At 46.2% G+C, this 25,144-nt stretch overlaps 1 protein-coding gene across 1 annotated transcript in view; it reads right to left on the bottom strand.

The window, feature by feature from the left end:
* Window positions 1-25,144, bottom strand: part of si (sucrase-isomaltase) — a 191,940-nt gene that overhangs the window by 149,363 nt on the left and 17,433 nt on the right. The window contains 3 exon segments of the mRNA XM_033031193.1: window positions 4,742-4,841; window positions 15,950-16,121; window positions 24,756-24,907. Coding sequence (XP_032887084.1) covers window positions 4,742-4,841; window positions 15,950-16,121; window positions 24,756-24,907 — 424 coding nt within the window.

Raw genomic sequence — 25,144 nt, forward strand, 5'->3', positions numbered from 1 at the left:
TTCTCCTGCCTTCTCCCCATTAGCCCCGACACCCATGCTAATCTCAGCGGGTGAGGCAGCATCCATGGTGCGAAGGAAATAGGCAACGTTTCCTTCGCACCATGGATGCTGCCTCACCCGCTGAGTTTCTCCAGCACTTTTGTCTCCCTTCGATTTTCCAGCATCTGCAGTTCCTTCTTAAACACCCACACTAATCTCGTTCCCTTCCCCCGACTCTCAGTCTGAAGAAGGGTCTCGACCTGAAAGTTCACCTATTCCTTTTCTCTAGAGAGATGCAGCCTGACCCGCTGAGTTGCTCCAGCTTTTTGAGGCTGTCTTTGGTTTAAACCAGCATCTGCAGTTCCTCCCTACACATTAGGATATTTGGAATGCTTACAATGATACAACAACCAGTTGTGACTCTATCCTTTGTTATAGCAAGGTATTATACCAAGGTATTATAGCCATCAGACTATTAAACACAACAGCAAATAAGCTCTGAACTACAATAGACTATTATTATTTTTGCACTACAATTGTTTGTTTTTTGAGTATGTGTGTATGTGTATATATACACACACACTGAACTTTTTTTCTCTTGTTTATGTACTATGTTTACATGTTCTGTTGTGCTGCAGAAAGTTAGAATGTCATTATCTGGGACATTTGACAATAAAACACTCTTGACACTTATAGACCCAACAAGAGAAGAAGAATTCAACGAATGAATCCTTTATTGTCACAGGTGACAAGTCACAGTGAAATTCTTCGCTTTGCTCCTATAACATCTGAGAATAAAGACCATGTATTTCTTGAATGTGGAAGTGGTATGGAGTTTGAGCTCATGGGAAGATCCATCAGAGGCTGAAACTATATTTCCTTTGGTCCTTTTAACCATCATTGGAAGGAACGTTCCTGTCACTGAACACGTTTCCAATATAAGACATGGCAGATACTGGAATCTGGAGCAAACTGCTGGAGGAATCTATAATGGGAGATTATGAATGAGATTATGGTCAGGACACATTTGGAATATCGAGAGCAATTTTAGGCACCATATCTGAGGAAGGATGTGCCGGCTCTGGACAGACTCCAGAGCAGGTTTACAAGAATGATCCCAGGAATGAGTGGGTTAATATATGATGAGCATTTGACTACACTGGGCCTGTCCTCGCTGGAGTTTAGAAGGACGAGGGGAGACCTCATTGAAACCTATTGAATAGTGAAGGGCCAGGATACAGTGGATATAGAGAGGATGTTTCCACTAGTGGGAGAGTCTAGGACCAGAGGTCAGTCTTAGAATTAAAGAATGTTCCTTTAGGAAGGAGATGAGGAGGAATTTCTTTAGTCAGAGGGTGCTGAATCTGAGGAATGCTTTGCCACACTAGGCTGTGGAGGCCCATGTCATTGGGTATTTTTAAGGCAGAGATAGGTTTTTGATTAGTACAGGTGTCAGGGGTTATGGGAAGAAGCCAGGAGAATGGGGTTAGGAGGGAGAGATAGATCAGCCATGATTGAATGGCGGAGTAGACTTGATGGGCCGAATTACCCAATTCTGCTCCTATCACATGACCTTATGAGATGAGAGAGGAGATTGTTTGAAAACTGATGAAGATGTTAAAACACGTGAGGCTGCCGATGCTGGAATCTTGAGCATCCACGGGGATCTGGAATATACACCTCCATTCCCCATCAGGAAGGCCTCAGGGCCTTTCAGTTCTTCCTTGACCAGAGACCCAATTAGATCCTCATCAGCCCAACATTCTCCTCTGCCTGGCAGAAGTTGTCCTACCCCTCAACACCTTCTCCTTCGATTCATCTCAATTTCTTCAATTCAAAGGCAGACTCGCCAAGAGATACAGCGTGGAAACAGGCCCTTCAGACCACCGAGAGCACACCAAACAGCGATCCGCGCACACTTACACTATCCTACACACACACTAGTGGCAATTTACAATTGTACCAAGCCAATTAACCTGCAAACCTGTGGAGTGTGGGACGAAACCGGAGATCCCGGAGAAAACCCACGCAGGTCACGGGGAGAACATACAAACTCCAGACAGACCGCACCCATAGTCAGGTTCGCACCTGGGTCTCTGGTGCTGTAAGGCAGCAACTCTACCGCTGAGCCACCATATTTAGAAAAAGGAAAAAAAAGCAAAGAAAAAGAAAGATAGAACGAAAAGAACGTCCCTCCAGCACTTTTATTGTTGCTGCCTTTAAATCTTTGCTAGCCACTGGAGAGGTATTAAATGACTGGAGGGCAATACATATGATACCTTACTGAAGAACACCAGCAAGGACAGGTCTGCTAATGAATGACAGGTCCATGAATCTAACATCAGTGGTAGGGACATTACAGGAATGAAACCAGAGGGAGTAGATTAATCTTTTAAGATAAGTAGGAGGTATGATTGGTAAGTTTGCAACTTACAGAAAGATTGGGGCTGTTGACAGTGAGGAGGAATGTCTTGGGTTACAGGAAGATATTGATCAGTTGTTAAAATAAGCAAAGAAATGGCAGATGGAACTTAATCCTGGTAAGTGCGATTCAATTTAGAGTGGAAAGGGTAGGACGTTCACAATGTATGGCAGGCACTAGGGAGTTGTGTGGAAGAGAGGGACATCCGTATACAAATTCAGGGACTGTTGAAGGTGGCAATGAAGGAGGAGGACGACGACTCCATGCCTAGGAACTAGGGGTCACAGTTTAAGGATAAGAGGGAAGTCTTTTGGGACCGAGATGAGAAAATCATTTTTTACACAGAGAGTGGTGAATCTGTGGAGTTCTCTGCCACAGAAGGTAGTTGAGGCCAGTTCATTGGCTATATTTAAGAGGGAGTTAGATGTGGCCCTTGTGGATAATGGGATCAGGGGGTACAGAGAGAAGGCAGGGATGGGATACTGAGTTGGATGATCAGCCATGATCATATTGAATGGCGGAGCAGGCTCGAAGGGCCGAATGGCCTACTCCTGCACCTATTTTCTATGTTTCTATGTTTCTATAACCGAAGCAGGGTGAATGCTAACAATCGTATGCCTTCACAGACCTTAATCGGCTGAACGGAACGGAAGGGAAAGGACGGAAGACCCAGTGGATTGCGGCTTCAGGGGGAGCCCGCCATGCGGTCATCAGAAGCCGAGCGGCATCACCGAATCCTTCAGTTGCGCCGTAGAGAGCATTCTATCGGGATGCGTCACAGCTTAGTTTGGGAACAGCTCCATCCAAGACAGCAATAAAATTGCAGAGACCATCAGACAAACCAACCTTCCCTTCCACTGACTCCATTTACACCTCATACTGCCTCGGCAAGGCCAGCAGCATAATCAAAGACAAGTCGCACCCTGGCCACTCCCTCTTCTCCCCTCTGGCAAATGGTACAGAGGTGTGAAAATGCGCACCTCCAGATTCAGGAACAGTTTCTTGCCGGCTATTATCAGGCAACTAAATCATCCTTCCACAACTAGAGAGCAGTCCTGAACTACTGTCTGCACCATTGGAGACCCTCGCACTAAACGTTATTCCCTTATCATGTATCGATATGCGGTAAATCGCTCGATTGTAATCAGGTATTGTCTTTCCGCCGACTGGTTAGCACGCAACAAAAGCTTTCCACAGTACCTCGGTACACGTGACAATAAACTAAACTGTAAAAGGAAGACCTGGCAGATCACGTCCTGCAGGAAGAGGCTGCCATCAGACCCATTGGACCCATCAGACCACCGACCCCTAAAGACCAGAGACCGGGAGGATGGAGCCAGTGACGAGGGGCAAGGAGAGAGGCCGGTGGCAGAGGAGAGGGAACCGGGGTCTGGCCTATCGCGCCCTCGTGGTTGGCCGCGGGAGGCTCTCCCGGGAAAAGACAGGTGGGCGGGCGGGGGAGGAGAGGGATGTGGCGACCATGGAAGGAGATGGCTGGAGGCCCCGCAACAGCCTGGGACTTGCCTTGAACAGGCACTACTCACAAGAACTAGAGCGTGGCCTTTGGAAATGGCGCCAAAACGTGGCGCCTCTTGCATTGGTGATCAGTAGACCGTTACTGTACACATGCTAATTGGGGATATGGAAATACTCTACTGGAATCTGTAGGGAAAATTATTAGCACAGCTCACACTGGGCGGCACAGCGGTAGAATTGCTGCATCTCAACGCCAGAGACACGAGTTCGATCCTGACTACGGGTGCTGTTTGTATGGAGTTTGTACGTTCACCCTGTGACCGCGTGGGTTTTCTCCGGGTGCTTTGCCTTCCTCCCACACTCCAAAGACGTACAGGTTTGTAGGTTGTGTAGAAAGGAACTGCAGATGCTGGTTTAAACAAAGATAGTCACAAAATGCTGGAGTAACTCAGCGGGACAGGCAGCATCTCGGGATAGAAATAATGGGTGAAGTTTCGGGTCGAGACCCAAAACGTCACCCATTCCTTCCATTCAGAGACACTGCCTGTCCCGCTGAGTTGCTCCTGTTTTTGTGTCTATGACAGGCTGATTGGCTCCTGTAAGTTGTTCCTGGCGTGTAGGGTAGAACAAGTGTAGGGGTGGCCATTGGGCAGCGTGGACTCGGCAGGCCGAAGGGCCCGTTTCCACTCTGCATCTCTGAACTAAACATGACAATAAATGCACCATTGACCCGAAATGCCATGTGACGTGCATCAAATCATTCAACTTTGCAACCATCATTTATCCACAAAACTCTCCTTTCCTGTAAATGTGCAGAGTTCCTCATCCGTGGAAAATTAGAAATAATAATTGCGAGAGGCTTACCCATAGCATTGCTATTCAGCAGAAACACACCAAAGGCTAAACCAGTCTCCCCTTCCAGGCACATGAAGAAAGTGTGGTGTCCATAGAGATTATGCATCCTCTGTAAAAGGGAAACAAACAGCAGCTTTAACTATCTTGAGAGAATTTATATCACACATTTATTGTATCAATTTCAGTTTAATCTTGACAACAGACTCACACAAGGCCCTGTGGCAGCTCTATTTTAAAACTGTTTAAAGCACTGAGCTGAACAATAATTTATACTCTCAGAGCAACTTTCTGACAATAAAATGCCTACAAAGGCTTTGCAAGTGTAGCGTGGATATCCAGCAGAATGCAAAAGAGAGATTAGGAACAGTTATCGTTGAGCAATATTCCAATTTATTTTCTTATGACCAATACAAGGACCCATTTGCACAGACAGGCCCATTCTTCCTCGCAACTGAAGTGTGTTTAGAAATTGGATTGCATTCATAATGGGGGCACAATGACAGCACATTTCCACCACCTGCTCCACTTTTGTGCACAATGACCTTGGCTATACAATCTCCCGTTTGTTATATAATGCCTTCCCTTCTTTTACCTTCATCTCCCTCCCTAAACATCTTGAAAAATAAAAAATCCAATGAGGGATATATGATAGCCAGGGCGGCAATGCGGCGCAGCGGGTAGTGCGGCTTCCCCACACCGCCCGAGACCCGGGTTCAATCATGACCTTGGGCGCTGTCTGTGTGGAGTTTGCATGTTCTCCCTGTGACCGCGTGGGTTTCCTCCGGGAGATCTGGCTTCCTACAGCATCCCAAACACACGTGGGTTTGTAGGTTAATTGGCCCTCTGAAAAAAGATTGATCCTAATACGCAAGGAGCGGATGGGATGAGAAAGTGGGATGAGATAGAACTAGCTGTGTAGGAAGGAACTGCAGGTGCTGGTTTACACGAAGGTGGACACAAAAAGCTGGAGTAACTCAGCGAGTCAGGCAGCATCTTTGGAGAAAAAGGATGGGTGACGTTTTGTGGTGGGACCCTTCTTCAGACTGAACGTAGGGGGTGGGGTGGGAGAGGGGGGGGGGGGGGGGATAATAGATGAAGAGCTGGAGGTGAGAAAAGACCAGGACCAGCCACAAATGACCTGGTAGGTCCATTGTGAGGTGTGAACTCAAGAGAAACGTGGAGAACAGTGGAACTGGTAATCCTTTCTCTCCAGCGATGCTGCCTGACCTGCTGAGTTATTCCATGATGTTTTGCCGATCTATGTCATAAACCAGCATCTGCAGTTCTTTGTTTCCACCTGTCACCAGGGGCAATCTTAACGCATGGGCATGCTGGGCAGTTGCCCAGGGCCCCATGCTAATCTATGTATTGTAGAATGTTATTGTAGAACATGAAAACGGAGAAGAACATTGCAAGTGCATGACGGCATATTTGATTCGGCGTAAAGAAACTGAAAGTGTACGGGCCCCAGTGCACTGCTTTGCCCGGGGGGCCTAGGATGCTCTTAAGACGACCCTGTCTGTCACTTCCTCCCCACCTCTTTTCCAGCTTTCTCCCTCCTGCTCCAATCAGCCTGAAGAAGGGTGCGATCTGGATTCACTGGATGTTTTCAAGAGAGAGAGATAGCTCTTGGGGCTAAAGGAATCAAGGGATATGGGGGGGGAAAGCAAGAACGGGGTACTGATTTTGGATGATCAGCCATGATCATATTGAATGGCGGTGCTGGCTTGAAGGGCCGAATGGCCTACTCCTGCACCTATTTTTCTATGTTTGATCCAAAACATGTCCTTTCCATGTCCTGCTATGGTGCTCTCTGACCCACTGAGTTACTTCAGCACTGTGTTGGGTTTTTAGGTTTAACTACAGGAGTTGTGAACATCAGGTAGATGCAAATTATTTCCAAGATCCTCACTTATTCCCCTTCTTCTCCCATCTTTGGCATCTCATTCCGCTTATTTTCCAAGTCAGGCCAGCCGGTCTGAATATCTATCTGATATTTGAATATCCTTGCTATGGAATAGTCGGCAACACAGCGGTAGAGTTGCTGCCTTGTGGGCCTGTCCCACTTAGGCGATTTTTTAGGCAACTACAGGCGACTAGTTTGTCGCCACATGTTCGCCGGGAGTAATCTCCTCAGTCGTGCAAAAAATCGTGAAAAAGTTCTGGCCACCGCTAAACTTTCAACAGGTTGAAAAAATTTCGGCGAAAGTGGGTTTGACGCCAATGAGCGTAGCTTGACGTAAGAGCTGTCGGATTTTCGGCAACCTGATACGACTGTGACAGTCGCCGGCAGTTGCCTGAACATTCGCTGAGTGGGACAGGCCCATTACTGTACCAGAGACCCCGGTGTGATCTTTCTCCGGGTGCCCCAGATTCCTCCCACACCCCAAAGACGTGCGGGCTTGTAGGTTAATTTACATGGAAACATAGAACATAGGTGCAGGAGGAGGCCATTCGGCCCTTGGAGCCAGCACCGCCATTCATTGCGATCATGGCTGATCGTCCCCAATCAATAACCCGTGCCTGCCTTCTCCCCATATCCCTTGATCCCACTATCCCCTAGAGTCCTATCTAACTCTCTCTAAAATCCATCCAGTGATTTGGTCTCCACTGCCCTCTGTGGCAGGGAATTCCACAAATTCACAACTCTCTGGGTGAAAAAGTTTTTTCGCACTTCAGTCTTAAATGGCCTCCCATTTATTCTAAGACTCTGGCCCCCTCATCCTTCTAAACTCCAGAGAACACAAGCCTAGTCTTTACAATCTTTCCTCATATGACAGTCCCGCCATCCCAGGGATCAATTTCGTGAACCTACGCTGCACTGCCTTCATTTGCTTCGGTAAAAAATACTGATTGACCCTGGTGTGCAGTGTGTGTGTGTTAGTGTAGTGGGATCGTCGCTGGTCGGCATGGGCTCGGTGGGCGATGGGCATGTTTCCGTTCTGTGTCTCTAAATTAAACTAAACTAAACCACCCCTTAAGGATCATCCTTAGCTGTAACTGGCTTGTGCTGGAGCATCTAGATCAGGAATGAGACCCATCCTTTTTCTCCAGAGACGCTGTCCGACCCGCTGAGATACCCCAGTACTTTCTGTCTATCTTTGAGATCAGGTCAAAGTCCTTCAGTACCTTGCACACCACTCCTTGTAGCAAATCCTGGGAATAACTTTAAAGAAAGCACCACATTCTTGCACAATCTTAGAAATAACCAGAACAATTACTTGGCAACCAACCAAGTAGCGCAGCTCGCGGCTACAATGCCAGTGCCAATGTCTAATCACGGTTGCACACTGATTAAGGTCACGTTCGCTGGCAACACACACATCCCACCAGCTCGTGCCCTGAGGGCTGTGGAAACCAAGACAGAGAACCAGACGTCCTTTTCACACGTGGGTAGGACAAGTTTGGAGGGATATGGACCAAATGCTGGGCTGGTGGGACTAGGGTTGGGATTGGCAGGTTCTTGATTAGCAAGCTGTAGCGGTAGAGTTGCTGCCTTACAGCACCAGAGACCCGGGTTCGATCTCAACTCCTGGTGCCTTGTGTGTGGAGTTTGTACGTTCTCCCTGTGACCTGTGAGGGTTTTCGCCGAGATCTCCAGTTTCCTCCCACACTCCAAAGTTGTGCAGGTTTCTAGGCTAATTGGCTTGGTCTAATTGTAAACTGACCACAGTGTGCAGGATAGTGTAAGTGGGCAGGGATCGCTGGCCAGTGTGGACTTGGTGGGCTGAAGGGCCTGTTTCCGTGCTGTATCCCTCTATTCCCCTGATGCACGAATGGACTCAGTGTGTTGCTAAATTAAACTAAGCTAAAAGGGTGTCAAAGGTTATTGGAAAAGGCAGGAGAATGGGGGTTGAGAAGTAAAGATAGATCAGCCGTGATTGATTGAATGGTAGAGTGGACTCGATGGACTAAGTTACCTAATTCTGCTCCTATGACTCACAAACTTTTAAATCACATCCAGGCTGACTAGTTCCACAAATGTGCACGCAAACCTCTGTCGCCATTTTGGAACCAAGATTGGGGTTGAAAAGACAAGATAGATCAGCCATGTTTGAATGGTGGAGTAGACTCGATGGACCAAACAACCTAATTCTGCTTCTTTAACTAATGAACATCCAAAAAGCAAGAACTACAGTCTTGCTGTACCTGCCAATTACATGGATAAGACAGGTTTGGAGGGGTATGGACCAAACACAGGCAAGCAGGACCAGTGTAGAAACATAGAAAATAGGTGCAGGAGTAGGCCATTCGGCCCTTCGAGCCTGCGCCGCCATTCAATATGATCATGTCTGATCATCCAACTCAGTATCCTGTACCTGCTTTCTCTCCATACCCCCTGATCCCTTTAGCCACAAGGGCCACGTCTAACTCCCTCTTAACTATAGCCAATAAACTGGCCTCAACTACATTCTGTGGCAGAGAATTCCAGAGATTCACCACTCTCTGTGTAAAAAATGTTTTTCTCATAGAAACATAGAAACATAGAAAGTAGGTGCGAGAGTAGACCACCAGGTCCGTCGAGCCCGCACCGCCATTCGCTCATGGCTGAACACTAAACAGACATACTTACCCACAAACAGTAGACACAAGACACAGAACACAAGACACTACCCTCCCCTTTATACCGCTATCACCCCTCTCCACCCCAAGAACCTCGTGATCTCCTGGGGGAGGCAAAAAACCGGATAAAAACCCAGGTCCAATTCGGGAAAAAAATCCGGGAAATTCCTCTCCGACCCCAATCCAGGCGATCGACACTTGTCCAGGAGATCACTCAGGTCTTACTATACTAACCATACCTAGGTCCATATCCCTGCCCTCTCCCCGTAGCCCCTTATCCCCTTGGCAGCTAAAAAACCATCTATTTTAGTCTTAAATATATTTAAAGTTTCTGCTTCCACTGCTCCCTGGGGCAGTGAATTCCATAAATTAACCACCCTCTGGGTGAAGAAGTTCTTCCTCATCTCAGTTTTAAAAGAGCCCCCCCTTATTCTGCAACTATGTCCCCTAGTTCTAGTTTCCCCGATCATTGGGAACATCCTCGGTGCATCCACCCGATCAAGGCCCCTCACGATCTTATATGTTTCAATGAGATCGCCTCTCATTCTTCTAAACTCCAAAGAGTAGAGTTCCAGCCTACTTAACCTTTCCTCATATGTCAATCCCCTCATTGCAGGAATTAATCTTGTAAACCTTCGCTGCACTGCCTCCAGGGCTAGTACATCCTTTCTTAAGTATGGACCCCAGAACTGTACACAGTATTCCAAATGTGGTCTCACTAATACTGTGTACAGCTGCACCAAGACCTCCGTGTTTTTATACTCACTCCCCCTAGCAATAAAGGCCAAAACTCCATTGGCCTTCCTGATTGCTTGCTGCACCTGCATACTAACTTTTAGTGATTCATGTACTAATACCCCTAGATCCCTTTGCGTTGCATTACAACGCAGCTCCTCCTCATTTAGAAAATAACTTGCCCTATCATTTTTTTTCCCAAAGTGAATGACTTCACATTTATTAGTATTAAATTTCATCTGCCAAGTTGTTGCCCACTCACCTAGCTTATCTATATCCTTTTGCAGACTCTTCCTATCCTCCTCATCCCCTACTTTTCCTCCCATTTTTGTATCGTCCGCAAATTTTGATATATTACACTTGGTTCCCTCCTCCAAATCATTTATATAAATTGTGAACAACTGAGGTCCCAGCACCGACCCTTGTGGAACCCCGCTAGTTACCGGTTGCCATCCCGAGTATGAACCATTTATCCCCACTCTCTGCTTCCTATTTGTTAGCCAATCCTCTACCCATGCTAATATATTACCCCCAATCCCATAATTTTTTATTTTTAGCAATAGTCTCTTATGTGGCACCTTGTCAAAAGCCTTTTGGAAGTCCAAGTATACCACATCCACCGGTTCCCCTTTATCCACCCGGGTTGTTACTTCCTCAAAGAATTCGAGCAGATTCGTTAAACAGGACTTCCCCTTCACAAAACCATGCTGGTTCTGTCCGATGAAGTCATGTTTATCCAAGTGCCCCGTTAGTGTTTCTTTAATAATTGTCTCTAACATTTTACCCACCACCGATGTTAGACTAACTGGTCTATAGTTACCCGCCTTCTGTTTACTTCCTTTTTTAAATATAGGTGTTACATTGGCCATTTTCCAATCCACTGGGGCCGTTCCTGCCTCCAGGGAGTTTTGGAAAATTATCACCAATGCATCCACAATCCCCAACGCTATCTCCCTCAAGACCCTTGGATGTAATCCATCAGGCCCAGGGGATTTATCCTCCTTCAGTCTCATTAATTTCCCTAATACCACCTCCTTGGTGATCTTAATAGTATTTAGCTCCTCCATTCCTACCGCCCCCTGTTTATCCAGCGTTGGAATATTTTTTGTGTCTTCTATGGTGAAGACTGATACAAAATACTCGTTTAATGCCTTTGCCATTTCCATGTTCCCCACCAACAACTCTCCAGTCTCACCCTCCAATGGACCAACGTTCACCTTAGCCACCCTTTTTCTTTTTATATAGCTATAAAAACTCTTACTATTAGTTTTTATGTTGTTCGCTAAATTCCTTTCATAGTCTATTTTCCCCGTCTTAATTAATCTCTTAGTTATTTTTTGCTGACCTTTAAATGCTTCCCAATCCTCTACCCTCCCACTATCTCTGGCTACCTTATATGCCCTTGCCTTCAGCCGAATCCTATCCTTTATAGTTTTACTGAGCCATGGCTGACTGTTCTTACCCTTACCCCTTTTTTTCTTCATAGGAATAAATTTTTCTTGAAGGTTATACAGTAGACCCTTAAACGTACACCACTGCTCATGTACCGTCTTATTCTTGAGTCTGCTATCCCAGTCAACTTTGATCAGCTCAGTCCTCATACCTTCATAATCCCCCTTATTTAGACTAAGCACCCTAGCCTGAGTTTCAACCTGCTCCCCTTCTATTTGAATATGGAATTCGACCATATTGTGGTCACTTGTTCCCAACGAGTCCCTAACTATGACATTTTTAATTAATCCTGCTTCATTACACAGGACCAGATCCAAGATTGCCTCCCCCCTTGTTGGTTCTGTGACATACTGTTCTAGGAACCCGTCTCTAATACATTCTATAAACTCTTCCTCTAGTCTACCCTGCCCAGTTTGGTTTGCCCAATTAACATGAAAATTGAAGTCCCCCATGATTACAGCAGTTCCCTTTTTACATGCGTCAACTATTTGCAGATTTATGTTCTGACTAACAGCGTCACAGCTGTTTGGAGGTCTATAAATTACACCCACTAGTGTTTTTTTCCCCTTGTTATTCTCTATCTGTACCCAAGCTGTTTCACTATCCTGATCCTTCAACGCAATATCCTTCCTCTCTATTGCCGTTATTCCCTCCCTTATTAAAAGGGCCACCCCTCCTCCCTTTCTTTCCTGTCTATCCTGTTTCATCTCAGTCCTAAAAGATTTCCCCTTTCTCCTTAAACTGTGACCCCTCATTCTGGTCTTCCCCAACATCGGGAACAATCTTCCTGCATCTAGCCTGTCCAACCTCTTAAGAATTTTGTAAGTTTCTATAAGATCCCCCCTCAATCTTCTAAATTCTAGCGAGTACAAGCCGAGTCTATCCAGTCTTTCTTCATATGAAAGTCCTGGCATCCCAGGAATCGGTCTGGTGAACCTTTTCTGTACTCCCTCTACGCCAAGAATGTCCTTCCTCAGATTAGGGGACAAAAACTGTACACAATACTCCAGGTGTGGTCTCACCAAGACCCTGGAGTAGCTGGGACATGGGGCGAAATCACGAACGGGGTTTTGATTTTGGATGATCAGCCATGATCCTATTGAATAGCGGTGCTGGTTCGATGGGCTGAATGGCCTACTCCTGCACCTATTTTCCATGTCTCTGTGTTTCTTTGACATGTTGGCCGGTGTGGGCAAGTTGGGCTGAAGGGCCCGTTTCCACACTGTATCACTCTATGACTACAGTCCAAAATCTTGTGCTCCATTCCTTTGACTAAACTTTTAATCATCCACCTCAGCATCTTTTGCGTCTTATCTATTTCCTCCCTTACACTCCCATGTATCAACTTGCAAAAAATTCCAGCAAAGAGCTTGTAAAAATAAAATAGCTTTTTTGTTTCTTTTTGTTGACTGGGCTCTCGTTCACTGAATAGTCGCCTAGGGAAGGTTCCGGAAAAGCAACGCTGCTTCTATTATTAAACCGCAGCCCGAGACACAGCCACAAGAAAAAAATAACAAGAGCAATTGTCAAGGTGATAACTGCAGGAAAGAGCAAAACTAAACAATAAAACACACGTTTGCCTGCTGTTATTAAGAAAATGAGTCATTCATGTTCCAGGCATGCATAAACCACCTCTAACTGAAGAGAAATTCTATTTCTCCCTACCTATTACACAGAGTGATACAGCGTGGAAACAGGCCCTTCGGCCAACATGTCCCAGCTACACTAGTCCCACCTGACTGCGTTTGGCTCATATCCCTCCAAACAGGTCCAATCCATGTACCTATCTAACGGTTTCTTAAATGTTGGGATAGTCCCTGCCTCAACTATCTCATCTGGCAGCTTGTTCCATACAGGTAAGAAAAAGGTTCCGCTCAGATTCCTATTAAATCTTTTCCCCTTCACATTAAACCTATGTCCTCTGGTCCTCGAGTCACCTACTCTGGGCAAGAGACTCTGTGCATCTGTTTTATTCCCCTCATGATTTTATACACATGCTATTCTATTCTAGTGTTGTTCCGTTAAACTATCTTGTGTACACTCTATAATGGACAGGCATCTATGTTGTAGCAAACATCATTCCAGGATGTCCTGCAAATTGAACAGCCAATAAATCACTTGGAGATTAGTCACGATCATAGCATAACAGCTAATTTGCTGACACTAAAATTGAACAATCAATAATTGAATAAATGATACGATCACCTACTTTACAAATGCTGGTTGAATGATAAATGCTGACCAATAAAAGTGATCTTTGAATAACATGGGAGGACTTTTTGTACCTCAGTTCCACATCTCCAAAACAAAAAGGATAAAATCTCCATAGAAACATAGAAACATAGAAAGTAGGTGCGAGAGTAGACCACCAGGTCCGTCGAGCCCGCACCGCCATTCGCTCATGGCTGAACACTAAACAGACACACTTACCCACAAACAGTAGACACAAGACACAGAACACAAGACACTACCCTCCCCTTTATACCGCTATCACCCCTCTCCACCCCAAGAACCTCGTGATCTCCTGGGGGAGGCAAAAAACCGGATAAAAACCCAATATAGAAGACTCCAATCCACCACTGACCCATCGATATACCTTAAGTGAAGAGTGAAGGTGGACAAAAACTCAGCGGGTGAGGCAGCATCTATGGAGTAAAGGAATAGGTGACGTTTCGGGTCGAGACCTTTCTTCAGACTGATGTGGTGAGGGGGGGGGGGGGGAGGAGAAGAAGAGGCGGAGACAGTGGGCTGTGGGAGAGCTGGGAAGGGGAGGGGAAGGAGGGAGAAAGCAAGGACTACCTGAAATTTGAGAAGTCAATGTTCATACCGCTGGGGTGTAAACTACCCAAGCGAAATACAAGGTGCTGCTCCTCCAATTTACGGTGGGACTCACTCTGGCCATGGAGGAGGCCCAGGACAGGACGGTTGGATTCGGAATGGGAGGGGGAGTTGAAGTGCTGGGCCTCCGGGAGGTCAGGTTGGTTAGTAGTTGGAGGGAAGGGGGAATCACAGAGAGAGGGGGCAGTGAGATAGGAGGTTGCTCAACTATCTTCGGAGAGAGGAGGAGAACTTCTTCAAGGTAGGCATCCTTTGAGGAGATTTCGCAGTGGAGTAGACGAAATGTGTAAGAAAGAACTGCTAATAAAGAGTGTCTTGTTCTTATGACCTTCTAATTCCTATAACCTATAGTTATCAGCACATACAATTATTTCCTTTATAATACATCATTGCACCAAATTATACATAATTTGAACATCATTCTACTTTTTTTCTCTGGAGTGTCTGAGGCCGAGGGGAGACTTAATAGAAGTATATAAAATTACCATACAGTAGATGGGACAGACAGTCGTAACCTTATTCCCCAGGGTGGAAATGTGTAACACTCGAGGGCATAGCCATAAACTGAGAGGGGGGAAGCTTAAGTATTGTGGGTACACAAAAATGCTGGAGAAACTCAGCGGGTGCAGCAGCATCTATGGAGCGAAGGAAATAGGCGACGTTTCGGGCCGAAACCCTTCTTCAGTATTATGTGCAGTTTTGGTCTTCTAATTTGAGGAAGGACTTTCTTGCTATTGAGGGAGTGCAGCGTAGGTTCACCAGGTTAATTCCCAGGATGGCTAGACTGACATATGATAAAGGAGATGGTCAACTGGGCACTGGAATTCAGAAGGATGAGAGGATATCTTACAGAAACATGAAATTCTTAAGGGATTGGACAGGCTTGATGCAGGAAAAATGTTCCCCATGTTGGGGGAGTCCAGAACCAGGGCTCGCAGTTTAAGAATATGGGGTAGGCCATTTAGGACTGAGATGAGGAAAATCATTTTCACCCAGAAAGTTGCGAATCTGTGGAATTCTCTGCCACAGAAGGCAGTGGAGGCAAACTCACTGGATGTTTTCAAGAGAGAGTCAGATATTGTTTTTAGGGCTAACGGAATCAAGGGATATGGGGAAAAAGTAGGAACAGGGTGCTGATTTTGGATGCTCATATTGAATGGCGGGTGCTGGCTCGAAGGGCCGAATGGCCTACGCCTGCACCTTGTTTCTATGTAATGGAGATGTGAGGGGCAAGGTTATTTTTCGTTAAACACAGAGTGGTGGGGGCAGGGAACGCATTGTCAGGGTAGTGGTGGAGGCAGATGCGATAGTGGTGTACAAGAGGCTGAAAGAAGATAGTGGGATTGAATAGGAATTTTACAGGCACATGGAAGTGCAAGGAATAGAGGGAAATGTATCAGGCTCGGGTAGATGAGACTTGGCATCATGCTCGGCACACACATTGTGGGCCAAAGGGCTCGTTCCTGTGCTGTACTGTACCGTTCCATGCAGATCTGGACCATCCTTTGCAGGTGGATCTGATAAATAGTTCCATCAGCAGGAAAGAAGTACGCTTGCAGATTTAAAGGCAGATTGAACTCCCTGATGGCATCACATCAATAAAAACCAACGTGCAGATTCCTCTCATACCCCACTAGGAAATGTGTCCCTGCTGAAGATAGGCCACGTCTTCCAGTTAGTGTCGTGCCGAAAGTGTTTATGGACATGCTCTCCTAGTCCATAGATGTTGTGGCTGGGAAGTTTAGCAGTTATCTGTATATACTGATCAGCAAACTCCAATGGTCCAACTGAAGTATCAAATCTAAAGAAAGAGATAAGGTTATTCTTCTATTGTGGATGATGTGCTGCATAAAGCAATCAGATTAGCAAGAGAGAGGCAGAGGGAGGCAGAGAGAGGCAGAGAGAGGCAGAGTGAGTAAGTTTATTAACCAAGTATTCACATACAAGGAATTTGCCTTGGTGCTCCGCCCACAAGTAACAACATGACATAGTGAAATTTACGAATGACTCGGAAAACACTAAACATTAATAATAATAATAAAACATTAATGATAAAACACCATTGATCAGGCATGTGAACCAACAAAATACCAAAAAATGCAATATACAGAGAGAGGCAGAGAGAGGCGCAGAGACACACAGCGAGAAAGAGACACACACACACACACACACACACACACACATAGACAGACACATACACACACAGCGAGACAAAGACAGACAGACAGACAGACACTAATGTGTGGAAGGCATTTATTTTAACTTCATTGAAAATTCATTTCACTTTTCTTCTTGATATTTTATTCCCTGTGGTCAGTGTTACTAAATCACCAGGTTAGTATAAAGATGTAAAATGCCAGCTTCCAACTGGCGAGGCTAAACGCTTCGGAGTTAATAACATAAATACTACATGTAATGTGGGATATTGTGCAAAATAAGTGAATTGAAAGATAATTGAAATATTCAGAACATTGCATTATTATAGGGAAATCCAAAAATCCACATGCACACTTAACATCATTCATCTTAACCACAAGCCCACATAAATATGGCAGAGTTAGGGTTTATATAGAACTCTTTAGTTTCTTGTGCAAGATGTCAGAAGAGGTTGGACATGGAATATCAAACTTTTTTGTGCTTGTAGCATGTATTATTGACAAAAATACTGAACGCTGCTTTTCAATTTAATGAGAACAATTAATCGGTCAGAAGTCTAATTAAGGTTTGGTGTATGGGATGGTGCAATATACAGTTTGTTGTTGGTATTACCGTTTTAAAAAAAAAAATTGTATTTATTGAGAAAATCACTTCAATTAAAATCTATTCACAAAATGTAGACTTGTTCTAGTTTCTGCTTGGGATGCAATGCATCAACTGGAAAGTCTCCGAACTTAAAACTGCATTGCTGTTCTAAGAAATAATGGGATGGTGCAATATCCTAATCAAACATATTTTCTATTTTATTCTATTATAACAAAATGGGCGGCACGGTGGCGCAGCGGTAGAGCTGCTGCGTTACAGCGCCAGAGACCCGGGTTCGATCCTGACTACGGGTGCTTGTCTGTGCGCAGTTTGTACGCTCACCCCATGACCTGCCTGAGTTTTCTCTGAGATATTGGGGTTTCTTCCCACATTCCAAAGACGTACATTTGGAGGTTAATTGGCTTGGTATGAATGTAAAATTGGGCCTAGTGTGTGTAGGATAGTGTTAATGTGCAGAGATCTCTGGTCGGCATGGATTTGGTGGGTCAAAGTGTCTGTTTCCACGCTGTATGAACTAAAGCAAGATATTTGTAAAAACTGTAATTGGTCAACCGTGTAAGAGGGAACTAAAGATGCTGGTTTAAACCGAAGATAGACAGGTTTTTTGGTCAAGGCGTTTGAGTCTGAAGAAGGGTCTCGTACCGAAACATCACCCATTCCTTCTCTCCAAAGATGCTGCCTGTCGCGCTGAGTTACTCCAGCATTGTGTGTCTATTATTGGTCAACCAATTGGATAGCAATGGGTCACTTATTTTGTTTGCAAGATTCAATGGCATTTTTAAAGATCGGCAACAAGTTCTATCAACACAGCAGAAAATGTATTGAGCACAGAAAAACAGCATTTTAATTCGAATGTTTTATCTTTCACCTGCCATTAACGAGACTTTAATGACTAGAAATTACTGAAAACTAGACCGCACGTGTTATTATCAATAATTGTGTATGCTAATGCATAAATATTTTAACCTGGGCACTAATGCCCGAGATATACAAGCTCATTTAAAGACCTTTTCAAAACAAGCATAATTGGTTTAAATATGTCACGCTGATTATTTCATGCCAAGATCAAAGTCCAGTTTTGCACTCAGAACTGCTTTCATGCATGTTTTTTTTAAAATCAGCATTAAAGATCAAAGAAAAGCGACAAAATGTGTTTCTTTTTTGCTGACACTCATTTTCGACAACATTTCGTTGATAAAATCAATTGAAATTGGTATTGGCTTATTATTATTTAATGTACCAAAATGCAGTGAAATGCTTTTTTTCTGTGTGCCATGTAATTAAATTAGTTCATACAATACAATCACATTGCACACAGGTCCAACAGGTAGTTTAAAGAGGAAAAATCCCAGAGTGCAGAGTATGGTTTACAGCAGTGTAGCGTTATGAGAGGGATCTTAGTTAGAAGATGCAGCATGGAAACAGACCCATTGGACTACAGAGTCTACGCCAGCCATTGATTACCCATTCACACTAACTCTACGTCATCCTATTTTCTCATCCACTCCCTGCACAATGGGGGAAACTTACAGAGGGCCAATTAACCTACAAACCCGCTCGTCTTGGGCATTTGGGAGGAAACTGGAGCACCTGGAGGAAACCCACCTGGTCACAGAGAATGTGTAAACAGTTTATAGAGGTACTAGAGTAAGTGGGTCCAGTTAGGTCCCAGCATCACACGGGAGGGCTGGTCCCCTAACGCAATATTCCATCTCCCCACCAATTCCAATATTGGTGGCCAGTGGAGGGGGGGGGGGGTCTTTCTGGAACGCTAGTATAGGTGTTGTGCACTGAAGGGACTGGTTTCCAGAGGGCTAGTTTGGACATTATGGGCCGAATGGATTCTTGGGCTGGTGGCTCAGTCACTCAAGCCTGTTGGGCTGGCAGCTCACTCACTCACGGCTGGCGGGATCGCAGTTGACTCACGGCTATTCCTTGAAATTCCATTTCAAGCAGGGTGCAAGGCCACTAAAGACAGCGAGTCATGACCTCTCCCTCACCCATCTTGCAGAGACTGAGCCACGCCCACACTTCCGGGTTTTATAGTCCTTCCCCCCCCCCTCCCACCAGAAGGGGCGTGGCCTTCATGGCGTGATTGACAGGAGAGAGAATCTCAACATTTTTTAAAACACTAATAACTCTTTTATTTTTCATCGATGGGGAAAATCCTCGGCACCCGATGAGCAGAGGGGGAGTGAGTAAGATGGCCAAAAATCACAGCCGTACGTGGTAGCGTTTTTACTAAAATCAATATAAAAGCGCAAAAAGGAAGTGGTCAAGATTAGACTTTTAATTATATAGAAGGCAAGGCAGCTCTAATTAGGCAATGCAGCTCGCTTTAGCACTTTCAAAGCCAAAGGCAACACAGCTTGCTTTAGCACTTTCAAAACCAAAGGCAACACAGCTTGCTGTAGCACTTTCAAAACCAAAGTCAACGCAGCTTGCTTTAGCACTTTCAAACCAAAACACACTTTTGCATTTTCAAACTACATTTTCAAACCACATTAAGGGCACTGACAGGTCAGTAAAACCATTCAATTTAGTAGATTAGATTAGATTAGATTAGATTAGATTAGTTTATTGTCATTCAGACCTTTCGGTCTGAACGAAATTTTGTTTCCCTGCAGTCATACATATAATTTAAAAAATGACAAAAACACACAATCAACACAAATTTAACATCCACCACAGTGAGTTCACCAAACACCTCCTCACTGTGGTGGAAGGCAAAATCTTAAAGTCTCTGTCTCTTCCCTCTTTGTTCTCCCCCTGCGCCGAGGCGACGGTTCAAACTCCGCGGGTGGTTGCTGCCTCCGCCACAGCTCTGAGGCCGAGTCGGGTCTCCGCTGCCTCCGCCACAGCTTCGGGGCCAAATCGGGTCTCCGCTGCCGCTGCTGCCGCCGCCACAGCTCCAGGGCCGAGTCGGGTCTCCGCTGCCGCTGCCGCCGCCACAGCTTCGGGGCCGAGTCAGGTCTCCGCCGCCTCCGCCACAGCTTCGGGGCCGAGTCGGGTCTCCGCTACCGCTGCTGCTGCCGCAGCCACAGCTCCAGGGCCGAGTCGGGTCTCCGCTGCTGCTGCTGCCGCCACAGCTCCAGGGGCCGAGTCGGGTCTCCGCTGCTGCTGCCGCCGCTACAGCTTCGGGGCCGAGTCGGGTCTCCGCTGCCGCTGCAGCTGCCGCCGCCGCCACAGCTTCGGTGCCGAGTCGGGTCTCCGCCGCTGCTGCCGCTGCTACAGCTCCTATGCCTCCAGCTCCGCCATTAGGCCTCGGCGCAGACGGAGACGGGACGGGGAATACGACCGAAGAAAAAGTCGCATCCCCCGAAGGAAGAGACCAAAGCATGTTTCTCCCACCCCACCCACACACATACACAACTTAATAAAACAAAATTAACTAAAACATGACAAGGAACAAAACAAAAGAAAAAAAACAGACGGACTGCAGGTGGGCCGCAGCTGTTAAGCCAGCGCCGCCATCTTGAAAATATTGAAGATATTTGTTCAGTGTTATTCACAGCTCAAACTGAGAATTGCGACCTCCCGATCCCCCATCTTGCAGAGAACAGAGGCACCTCCATACTTCTGGGTTTATAGTCCCTCCGGAAGGGGCGTGGCCTTCAGGAGAGAGAATCGCAACATTTTTTTAAACACTAAAAACTCTTTTATTTTTCATCCAAGGGGAAAATCCTCTTGTCCTGCGCAGCGGAAGGGGACTCTGAGTAAGATGGCAAAAATCACTGCTGTAAGTGGCAGTGTTTTTTCTAAAATCGATATACAGAATTGGAAGTGCTCAAGATCAGACTTTTAGTAATATAGATATAGCATCTGCAGTTCCTTTTTTTAATAAGACAAAAAATTGCAGATGCTAGAATACAGATCAAATGCAATAACAAGGCATTTGTTAGGCTGGTTCCCAACACTTTAATTAACGGCTTTAGTATCTAGGTTTTTTTGATGCACTTAGCTGACTGAAGAGGTAATATTATAACACATTATATTCTATTTTGGTCAAATGCGTATTGTGTTATCCATTAAGATCAAGTTAAAGTTATGGGCCTCACGGTGGCACAGCGGTAGAGATGCTACCTTACATTGCCAAAGTCTGGGTTCATTCCTGACTACGTGTGCTGTCTGCACGGAGTTTGCACGTTCTCCCCATGACCAGCGGGGGTTTTCTCTGAAATCTCCAGTTTCCTTCCACACTCCAAAGATGTACCGGTTTGTAAGTTAGAAACATAGAAAAATAGGTGCAAATTCCACAAACAACACCCAAGGACAGGATCGAACCCGGGTCTCTGACACCATGAGGCAGCAGATCTACCAGCTGCCCCATTACAGAAGAAAAGCCCAATGTACAGGATGGGTAGGTTGGAAGATCGAAACTACACCATAGCTTATGGGAGGACTGGCAAGTGGTCTTATTACCGAGGGGAATAAACTGGTGGTACTCAATGTAAACCAGTGGAAATTTAAGATTTTGTGGGAAGGCACGCACCATAATTCACCCGTTAATACATTCTAATCTATTGGGTAAGGTTCATTTTCCTTAATTCTATCAGGGTAATCACACTTCAAAGGCTACTGATAATTGCGCTATTTTTAAAATATTATCTCGGCAATTATTGTCAGGGATCTTGCATTATTAGCTGCTGGAATTTATAGCTGGTAATAATTATCAAGTATCATAATTACAATTCAGCAATCTAGTTAAATGCCCATTTTGCCGATCTGTAAATGTAAACATGCCAAAGATCCAAAGCCAAACAGTTTATAGAGGTAGACTACAAAGGTCCATGATAAGGGATAGTGATAGAAGATGATCTGGGTGACCCTAGGACCTAATGAAAAGACAACACGAGAACAACCTGCGTAGGAACAAACGGAACTGCAGATGCTGATTTACCCCGAAGATGGACACAAAAACCTGGAGTAACTCAAAGGGTCAAAGCATTGCTGAAGAAAAGGAAAAGGTGACATTTCGGATCGAGACCCTTCTTCAGACTGAGAGTCAGGGAAAAGGGAACCGAGGGATGTACATGGTACATAGGACAATGAATAAAAGATATGCAAAAAGCTACAATGATCGAGGAAATGTGGAGCCAAAATGGTTCATTGTTGGCTATGGGGTAGCTGATAATAAGTTATAGTTGGAGGACAACCTTATAATTGCAGAGAATAGGATCCACGCTTTGAAATTGGGGTGGGATTGGGAATGGGAGACCAACAATGGAGAAAGGGCCTGATAGTCAGTTGAGGAGCTGCAGAAATGACACAAGACCAAAAGGCTTTGTTCTTCTCACTGGGGTAATGCTTTGAGTTTGTAGGAAAGGCAAAGGGGATGAGAAAGCACGAGAGGTGAAGTCCAAGAGCAGAGATTAAACGTGAAGGAGAACACACACGACGGATAGAACTTTGGACAATGGAAGTGTAGCTGGTTTGCATGATGGTCTGGGCTGTGCATCAACTTTGCACCAACTTTGCACCAACTTTGCATCAACTTTGCATCAACTTTGCACCAACTTTGCATCAACTTTGCATCAACTTTGCACCAACTTTGCACCAACTTTGCATCAACTTTGCATCAACTTTGCATCAACTTTGCACCAACTTTGCATCAACTTTGCATCAACTTTGCACCAACTTTGCATCAACTTTGCATCAACTTTGCACCAACTTTGCACCAACTTTGCATCAACTTTGCATCAACTTTGCATCAACTTTGCACCAACTTTGCATCAACTTTGCACCAACTTTGCACCAACTTTGCACCAACTTTGCATCAACTTTGCACCAACTTTGCACCAACTTTGCATCAACTTTGCACCAACTTTGCACCAACTTTGCACCAACTTTGCACCAACTTTGCACCAACTTTGCACCAACTTTGCATCAACTTTGCATCAACTTTGCATCAACTTTGGGCGGCACAGTGGTGCAGCGGTGGAGTTGCTGCCCTTCAGCGCCAGAGATCCTGACTACAGATTAGATTAGATTAGATAGTCTTTATTGTCATTCAGACCGAATTCTTAACAAAATTGAAGCAGTCATACATACAATACAATACAATAAAAAACAACAATAAACACATATTAACATCCACCACAGTGAGTCCACTCAGCATCTCCTCACTGTGATGGAGGCAAAAGTCTTAGGTCTCCAGTCTCTTCCCTCCTCTTCTCCCTCTGCGCTGAGGCGATACCCCCCGGGCGATGTTACAACTGTCCCGCGGCTCAAACACCGCGGCCCGGGGTGGTCGAAGCTTCCGCCCACCAGTCCTGCTGACGCAGCCGCTGGCCCGCGGCCGAACCCCGGACTCAGGCCACCGCCGCCAGAACGCCGTCCCAGCCACCGGACCACCGTTCCAGCCCCGAGCCGGATCGCTCTCACGTGAGTACCGTTACCGTCTCAGCCTCGCGCCAGGCCGCCCCGACATTGGTGCCGCTCCTCCCTCGGGCTGGGCCGCCCCGACATGGGCCGGCCGCTCCTCCCTCGTTCTGGGCCGGCCCCGCACTGGGCGCCGCTCCTCCCTCGGGCTGGGCCGGCCCCGACATGGGCGCCGCTCCTCCCGCGGGCTTGGGCCGCACCTGACATGGGCGCCGCTCCTTCCCTCAGGCTGGAAACGCCGTACATGGGCGCCGCTCCTCTCTCGGGCCGGGCCGCCCCGACATGGGCGCCGCTCCTCCCTCGGGCTGGGCTGCCCCGACATGGGCCGCCGCTCCCTCCCTCGGGCTGGGCTGCCCCGACATGGGCACCGCTCCTCCCTCGGGCTGGGAGCGCCGCTACCTCCCCGAGCCTCGGCCACTCCGAACGGGAGCACGCTTCCTCCTCGGACTGGCCGCCCTCCCGGGAGCGTCACAGCCCCTCACGGGAAGCACTGTTCCAGCCCCGAGCCGGACCGCCCTCACGGGAGCGAGCCTCAGGGCGAAGTCCTAGGCGGGCTCTGCCTCCTGAGCCTCGAGGTTGGCAGCTCCGCCATTAGCCCTCAGCGCAGACGGAGGCAGAGAAGGGGAATACGACAAAAAAGTCGCATTCCCCCGCAGGGAGAGACAGCAAGCCCTGTTTCAACCCCCCCCCCCCCCTCCCAAAACACAAACTAAAAACCAAAACTAGACTAACCAAAACGAAAATAAATAACACAAAAAACACAAAACAAACAGGACTGCCGGAGAGCCGCTGCAGCCAGAGCCGCGCCGCCACTAGGTGCTTATTTATACGTTCTCCCCGTGATCTGCGTGGATTTTCCCCGGGTGCTCCGGTTTCCTCCCACACTCCAAAGACGTACAGGTTTGTAGGCTAATTGGCTTCGGTATAACACTAAATTGTCCCTAGTGTGTAGGATAGTGTTAATGTGCAGGGATCGCTGGTCGGCATGGACTCGGCAGGCCGAGGGGCCCGTTTCTGTGCTGTAATTCTAAACTAAACTATAAGTTCGAAAGTGAAGATTAAACGTGAAGAAGAACATAACAGATGGTGATTTGGACAATGTACTGCATTAAAACACTGGAAAGTACACGTAGCAACATTATAATATTTGTTCAATATTTCTTCACACGATATTATTCCTTATTACCACCAAATAAAACAGAGGGAGAAAGATTGTAGTTATGCAATACAGTGTTAATAATAAACCATGTCAAAATTATTACACAGATGTATTGATAAAGAAAATGCTTACAGGACAGTTCTGGTGGACTTTCTGATGACTGCAATTCCAAAAGGGTTCTTTCTAAGTTCAACATCGTAATTAGGATTCACTGCTGCCGGACCCTTAAATGCTTTAATGTTTTCATGTGGAACTTCAAACCGATCATTGAAAGCATCTGTAATCTTAGCATGACAATCAAGAAAGTTGTCGATTAGGAGAACAAGTTAAAGATGCACGGAGATAGCAGCCCAATGATGACAAACTAGAAGACCAGGTGTTGACAAAGCGCTGGAGTAACTCGGCAGGTCAGGCAGCAACTCCGGGGAAAACGGACAGGTGACATTTCGGATCGGGACCCTTCTTCAGACACCTGCCCATTCCTCCAGAGATGCTGCCTGACCTGCTGAGGTACTCCAGCA

Source organism: Amblyraja radiata, chromosome 13 (assembly GCF_010909765.2).
Source record: "Amblyraja radiata isolate CabotCenter1 chromosome 13, sAmbRad1.1.pri, whole genome shotgun sequence".
Taxonomy (NCBI): Eukaryota; Metazoa; Chordata; class Chondrichthyes; order Rajiformes; family Rajidae; genus Amblyraja; species Amblyraja radiata.